The sequence below is a fragment of the Psammomys obesus genome, unplaced genomic scaffold (genome assembly GCF_907164565.1).
Source record: "Psammomys obesus unplaced genomic scaffold, mPsaObe1.curated_primary_1811, whole genome shotgun sequence".
In the NCBI taxonomy this organism is placed as follows: domain Eukaryota; kingdom Metazoa; phylum Chordata; class Mammalia; order Rodentia; family Muridae; genus Psammomys; species Psammomys obesus.
This window is the reverse complement of record NW_026585895.1, coordinates 8782935-8790634: the sequence shown is the minus strand read 5'-3', so window position 1 is coordinate 8790634 and position 7700 is coordinate 8782935. Positions and strand designations below refer to the sequence as shown.

At 44.9% G+C, this 7700-nt stretch overlaps 1 protein-coding gene across 1 annotated transcript in view; it reads right to left on the bottom strand.

Annotated features, from left to right (window-relative positions):
- LOC129671553 (tetratricopeptide repeat protein 30B-like) overlaps nt 1-1389 on the bottom strand; it is an 8011-nt gene extending 6622 nt beyond the window's left edge. The window contains exon 1 of the mRNA XM_055600602.1: nt 3-1389. Coding sequence (XP_055456577.1) covers nt 3-1316 — 1314 coding nt within the window. The 5' untranslated portion in view covers nt 1317-1389. The remainder of the gene's footprint in view (nt 1-2) is intronic.
- Between the last annotated feature and the right edge of the window lie 6311 nt (nt 1390-7700).

The following is a 7700-nucleotide window of genomic DNA, read 5'->3' as shown; positions in this document are numbered from 1 at the left end:
TAATTTTCAAGATTCCAGTAGATTTTCGCCTGGGCCATCAGGACAGGAATATACCTATCAAGAATTTCATCATATTCATTCACAGCCTTTTTAATAGTGTCATCATCTCTGTTATGCCTTGCTTCTTGAACTTGTTTAGTGAGTCTCCGGAGCTGCTCAGTCAGCATGCCAGCTAGCCCATCAAGTTTAACAAAAGCCTCTTCGGGAGCTGTCTGGCAAGTGATCATGGCATCCAAGAAGTCATAGAGGTAGGGTGTGAGGAACTTGTAGGTCAAGTGGGCATTTTCTGCTAGGACATCAGCAGCCAGGTCAAAATACTCATATTTGCAGTACAGCAGCAGCAGGTTGCCAAAGGTCTCTGGGGGGAAGGGGTTCTGCTGGAGCAGAAACTGGAGCTTTTCAAACCCCTCTGTAGGCCTGGCATCCATGTTCATCAGGGCCTGGTTGTGCAGGGTCACGGGGTCCAACTCTTCCTCTGCCCTGGGTGGCATGTCAGTAAGGGTTTCTTGGGCTACCTCGAAGTTTCTGAGCTGGTACTCTATGGCTGCCTTGAGGTTGAAGGCTTCGACCAGAGCAGTCTGGTGGAGGACCACAGTGTTGCCAACACTGCGAACATCAATGCCTTCGGTGGTCATGCCCACACCTAGTTCTGGGTGTTGACGGATGCCTCGCTCAATGATGTCAGCGATATATTTCAGAGCAGGGGCATACTGCCGACTGCTGTAATAGGCCAAAGCCAAGTTGTAGGAAAGGTCAGGCTGGTAGCCAGAAGCCTGTAGGGCCGCTAAGAACTTGGCACAGGCAGCTTCATAGTGTCCCTCCTTGTAGAGCAGACAACCCAGGTTGATCTGACCATCATAATCATTCTCCCCTCCACTGTCTTCCACACCTTCCCCACTCAGCAGCTGCTCCACCAGGCTCCTGGCTCCTGGCAGGTCCCCCTCGCTGTACTTGATAGCTGCCTGTAGGCGAAGGACGTGAGTCTGATAGGTCGGGTTGTCCAGGAGGAAGGCGACCCGGGTGGCCTCCGGATACAGACAGGCCTTGTAGAGCGCCTGGGCCTGGTACAGGCGGTACTGCTCGAGCTCGGGGTGCATCTGGCTCAGCTGCTCATAGCACTCTGCAGCGAGCTCGAACTCCTGCAGGCGGTAGTAGCAGTAGGCCAGCAGCGACAGCCCGGCGCGGCTCCGGGGGCTCCTCTGCAGCTCTGCGCCCAGCAGCTGGGCCGCCTCGGAGTAGCGGGAGTCGCGGATGAGCCTGTACACCACCGCCGTGAACTCACCGTCGGGGATTTTAGAGCTGCTTTGCCACGCCATAGCGGACAAATTGTAGCGCGTGCTAGTTTCCAAGGCAACTAGATAACCGGAAACGGAATGTCATCTTGGGGTCGTGAGGTAGAGAATCCGTTAGGCCTGAAGAGGAAATATTGACATAATCACTGAATTTTTTTGTTATGTGTTATAAGAGTACAAACTGGGTAGAGACAGAAGTCGGAAAGGGGATAGAAAATTGCTTCAAGCAGTCCGGATATGTAAACGTCTGGTTTATCCCGGAATGCACCATTGTCACATCTCCATGGGGCGCAGCCGCTTTGCATTCTGGGAATTGTAGTCTCATTTCCAGACGACTTAACCCTGGGTAATTTGGTGTATTTTTGTTTGTGTATTCAAACAGAAAAAAAAAAAAAAAGTCATACAAAAAGTCATTTAGGCTTGTGTTGGGATGCTTAGACTCCATTTACTCGTTAAAATGAGTGAGTGTTGCATGCTGGCTACATATAATCAGCTCTGTGTGGAATGACAGTGGCCGGCTTAGGGCTTGGTGTCCCTGGAGGCTTTTTTAAGGCTTGTAAAATTTTTTTTTTCCTTTTATACTTTGAGATCTCCTAGAATTATCTTTTTTTGTGGTGACCTAGGTGTGTACTTCTTTTATTTATTTTTTATTACTTTTTAAAAAAAATTTTTACTATTAATTACCTTTATTAATTTTGTATTCCCCCATAAGCCCCTCCCTCCTCCCCTCCCAATCCCACTCTTCCTCCCCCTTCCTCATGCATGCCCCTCCCCAAGTCCACTGATAGGGGAGGTCCTCTTCTCCTTCCTTTTGATCTTAGTCTATCAGATCACCTCAGAAGTGGCTGCATTGTCATCTTCTGTGGTCTGGTAAGGCTGCTCCCCCCTCAGGGGGAGGTGATCAAAGAGCAGGCCAATCAGATTATGTCAGAGGCAGTCCCTCTTCCCATTACATGGAACCCACTTGGACACTGACCTGCCATGGGCTACTTCTGTGCAGGGGTTCTAGGATATCTCCATGAATAGTCCTTGGTTGGAGTATAAGTGTGTACTTCTTGATAGAACATTACATTGACCAATTCTGTACCAAGTAGAACATGATCTAAAAATGGTAGTTTTGGTTTGAATATCAGTTTATTAAGAACATAGCAAGCAAAAGTAAAATAATAAATAGGAAATAGCAGACAGAAACATCATATAGATAATTCAATATAATCAAATTTGGGGCTCAGAAATATTTAGTTGAAATCAACTGAGAAAGCCATTGAGGAATTAGCTGGAGTTCCCAAAGAGAGATCCAGGCAGAGAATAGTGTCTCATTGGGTTCTACATAAAATAACACATGACGAGGATCAGGTAGATAAGAGCATCAAATCTGGCCTTTCCAAGTATTTCCCAAAAATGACTTCGGCAGACCTTTTGAAAGAGTTATATCTGAGTTCCTGACCCAGAGTTCTGGGCAGAAGAACTCACTGCCATTGAGGTTAGATTTTGGTCTCCAAGGTAGAGGCAGAGGCTGTGACACTGTCATAGTGGGGGTCTTTTGAAATCTCAATCCCCATCTCCAGTGACACAGCTATTCCAGGAATGCCACACCTCCCCCAAAGCTTCCACAAACTGGGGACTAAGTATTCAAACAAATGAGCCTATGAGGGATATCCTTATTCAAACCACCATTCAGGTTGAACCATGAAAACCGAGATCGAGGTTCCATGGGAAATAGTGAGTGATAAACACTTCAAACCACACGTTTCCACAATCTGTAAATGCCTGACAGGTGCAGGCACTGAGTGTGATGAAGAAAGAGTATGTTTTTTCTTTTCCTAGAGAAACTACTATCTAAATGGGTGTGGGCAGTGGACTTTGGAATTCCATGCCTCAGCTGCAGCTTCAGACGTACACAGTGACCAGTGGGTTTATGCGTCTCTTCAGCACTCAGTACCACAAGAAAAGGCTTGAGAGGAGGTGTGTCGTTAACGGCTCATACCATGGAACGACTGACTTCATGTACTTTTTTTTTTTTTCCCAGTCTTCACATTTGCTGAGGACTATCAGCCATGTGACTTCTTGGATGCCATCAGATGAGGAACAGCCAGCACAGCTGATAAGAAGGAAGCAGCGGATTGCACCCATTTCATGTGTGTGGAATAGGTGCATATCTGACCCACGGAAGATCTCCACAGAAAGCAGATAAGGACAGCTTCTATATCCACACCCTGAGCATACTTTTACTCTCATTTTTGGCGTACCCTTTTAGGTGAAGTCTGTGATGGGGGGGGATGTGACCTCTGACGCATAGATATTAAAAGGCTACACCGTGTCACCTTACAGCTGGTAGCCTGCCTGACATTTGTCCCTTGGAAACTCACACTCAGTATTTTAAAGTCTTTAAGCATAGACTGTTATCTTGAAAAAGCTGGCATTAAATTGAGATGAGTAAACATGGAAATGAGAAATGGCCTTTTATCTCTTCAGTTTCTCTCTGTTTGCAGAGCTGTACTTACATTCTGAAAACACCCACCTTCAAATGACTTTTTAAAACACACACACACACACACACACACACACACACACACACACACACGAAAGGACTGTTGTTGGCTTTCCCCCACATTTATTGGCCACCTACAGGGATCATTTGGGTTTCTTCTCTCTGTATTGGTACCTGTCTATGAGGTACCATGTCAGCTGAAGTATGCAGGAGGGTGGCCGTTTTGTGTCCTCCTTCTTATTTCATGGGAAGCTGCCCCAGCATCCTGGATGGAAAAGAGCAGGGCATTTGCTTAGACAGATGGAGGGCAGGGTCATTTTCAAAACTCAGTGAGCGCACCAACCCCACTGTGAACTTGGCATGACCACGGCCACCACTGTGGTAGGCTGACTTCATTTGGTCTCTGACAGGCAGTTGGGGAATAGTTTCATTGTTTCTTGGATGGGGGAGATGAAATGAGGCCCTTTAATTAATGATGGAAAGCCTGGAAAGCAAACTGAGTAGAATATTATGAAGTATAAAAGATCATTTTTGTTTACAATAGGGTCTTGAAACGCTGGAGTCTATATCAAAAGCAAATCTGCACTACTATTCTCGGAGATTGGACAACTTGTAGTGATTCTTATAAAGGCATTAGAGACATGTAGAAGGAGTTAATGATTGAGAAAAGCAGCATGGCACTTGGGCCAGTTTCAGTGAGCTAAGGGAGGCCTGATGACTGTGAAGAGTTCAGTTTAGGCAAAGTAAAGCAGGGTAAAGGCATGTTTGGCTCCTAGCATCCTTCGTTCTTCCTGCCAGAATATAAAGCCATCAAATGTATACTGTACTGAGCATTCTCCTTTGCTGTCAGCTGGGAAGTACATTTTCTTACTGTCTGCATGTGACATTTGTGGCTGGTACATGGCTAAGTCCTGAGCATTTCATGCACAGCCACACCTTCCTTGATAAGGAAGTCCTTTGCAAAGTTACTATGTTCTTCCCATGTGATGTTCCTGACCATTTTCTCCAGGATGGTCAGTTTCAGAGCTCGGTCCCATTGAATTTTGGTGTTTGAAAACCCATCTCCACTATGAACAGGGAAACAGCAAATAAACTAAGGCCAAATCTGTAATGCCATTGACTGACTTTTAGTAGTCTGCATTTAGTCTTTTGAATCTTTGGGGCCCTCTGTTTGCTAAATCAACACGATCACGTATGCTTACATTGGGGAGCTGTTTCATCTCATTAGGGGCTCACATCTCAGAGAAATCATCCTCAATATCTAAACAAGATCTCTTTCCTGAATGTGCTTTGACTTTGATCAAGTAGCTTGTATGCTAAGGTTTACTGCGTTACTAAATTAACCTCTCTGACTGTGCAGTAGCGTTATGGTTTACAAAGGGGATTAGCCGAGAAGCCAAAACCATGGATACTAAATTGTAAAACAACTGAGCAGCCTTTCAAACAAAGAGCTACTCCAAGCCCCCAGTGCTTATGCGGGACTTTCATCACCGGGCCTACTTCGCCTAACTTTCCTAACAGTCCCCACAGACCTTTTGTGAGTTAGAGATGCTTGTTTCCACCGCGGGGGCAGAACTGCAGGCTGCAATACGCAAAGCCCGGGGCTGCAGCGGGCAGTGATGCCGTTTGCTAACACTGCCCACTAGAGGGCCACCTGCACCTCTTCCCTCTCTCCCCGGGTGCCTCCTCCCCAGCCTTTTGAATCGGCTCTGGATTATTTGTTGCAGTTCATTCTGATAGAACACGCACAATGGTGTAAGAATTTTAAAGTTTAAACACCGAAGCCATTGCATACTTGTATCACGTCACCGTGGCTGACAGCCCCCTGTAGGTGTGACCCCACCTGTGTAAGATGTAAGCAATGCATAGTGCAAGCAGGAACCCCATTCTCAGCTGCAGAGTTCTCCTGCCTCCAGACAACCTTGAGTAATCCAAGGAAATCTTTTGTCATTTGAAAAATGAGGTCCCAGTATTCCTCTCACACAAGCAGACAACACTGACTAAGGTTAATGAGCTAAATTGTCACAATTTAAATTGTAGGTATTACAAAGCATGCATCTTTCTTCCAGCCCTCCAAACAAAGACCATTGTAGAGTGTTAGTTAAACATTAAGCATTTTATTAAAAACAAGAAGTCTTTGTTTTCTTACAGCAGCCTGTTTCAAAGCCATGTGCAGTTGCTTCTGAAATGGCCAAGCAGCATTAAACCAAGTGTTCTTACAAAACAGTAGGAGCCTGGAAACAACACAAAGAGAAGGGCTTCACACAACCCAAACGACAACATACTTCCCTTCTTTTGTGTAAAACAGCGATAATTAGGAAACAAGTCAGTAGGGGACCCTTTTTAAATTATTGTAAATCAAAATAAAATGGCAAAAGCAACAGCCCTCCAAGGGAATGAGGCTCAATAAACTAGACTTCTATCTCCACAGTGTGTTATGCTTGAAAATTGCTCTAAATATGACTTACTCAAAATCTACACTAGAGCAAAAGAAAAACGAGCAGTCCAAAACACACAAAGACACAGAGATGAATGCAGACAAATGATGGCCTCAAAGAACACACTTCTTCCCCCCTCATAGCAAGTAATTATTTATTTAACAAAACAGGCATTTTTGCACCAGTGTGTACATTAGGAAACATTGGTTGGTACAGCTGAATACACAGATGAACAGTTTCTTTAGTGCTGCTGAGAGGCGTACAAACACGCAAGGACATTCAAAATCAAAGTATGTGCAACCTAAAATCACCAGCTGGGTGTGTGTGTGTGTGTGTGTGTGTGTGTGACACAGACAGCCTGAGCACAACACTGGGAACAAATCTAAAGCCCTTCATGGAGTTCTCCAGGGACATCTTGTTTTAGTTCTGTCTTCCACGTTCCGCTATTGCTCTCATAGGACAGTGTAAACCTTCCTAACGCCGTGACCCTTTAATGTGGTTCTTCATGGGGTGGGGACCCTCAACCATAAAATCATTTTTGCCGCTACTTCGTAACTGTAACTTTGCTCCTGTTATGAACTGTAAGTATCTGATATGCAGGATGTCTGAGGTGTGACTCCCAAAAGGGTCACGACCCACAGTTTGAGAGTTGCTGACGTAGGAAGCATGTGACGCTTTGGACTTCCAGTAGCCAGACTGAACCTCTAAATTCCTTTGGGGTTTGGGAGCTCTGGACAGCACACAGCAGAATAACAACTCCAGACTGTTACCATGAAACAGAGAGGGAATTCACTAACGTTTGTCAGAGCTCGCAGGGTGCCAAGTGAGGAAACATCCCGTTGCCTTAATGAATCTGTCACTCCCTACCCCCGTGCCAACACATTTTTCTTTATGTTTGAATTTCTTCTCAGACATGTTTAGATTTCTGCTGCACTTGACAGAAATTGTTTCTATTACTGGAGGTGGTGATGTTTTTTTTTTTGTTGTTTTTTTTGGTCTTTTTTTTACTTTGCAAAGTAAATGGCGTAGAGTCAGTCATCAGACTTAAGTCACTAGTGTGCGCTGAGTTTTGATACACAGAAAAGGCAGCTGAATCCCAGTGACACACTACAGCTACGGTGCTGCTAAAAACAGGCCGAGATCATTTTAAATCCAAGGTATTTGCAATCCCAAAGTACTTGGAAGCATGCAGGTCTTCAGATTTCAGAAATGGGAAACTCGTGTGCGTTTTTTTTTTTTTTTTTTTTTTACTCTCCTTATAAATTGATTTCTAAGCTAGTGATTCCCATATGGGATGCCATGTTATGGAATTATCTAAAGCTGTTCATTATGACGTAAGAGAATGCACACAAACAGGCGTTGATGACGCTCGCTCTCACCTTTATTAGGAGCAGCCTCACATGGTGGGTCTGAAGGTTGTTTTGTGTCTGCTCCCCTATATATACATTTTTACACTCTTCAGCGAGAAGGTGACTCTCA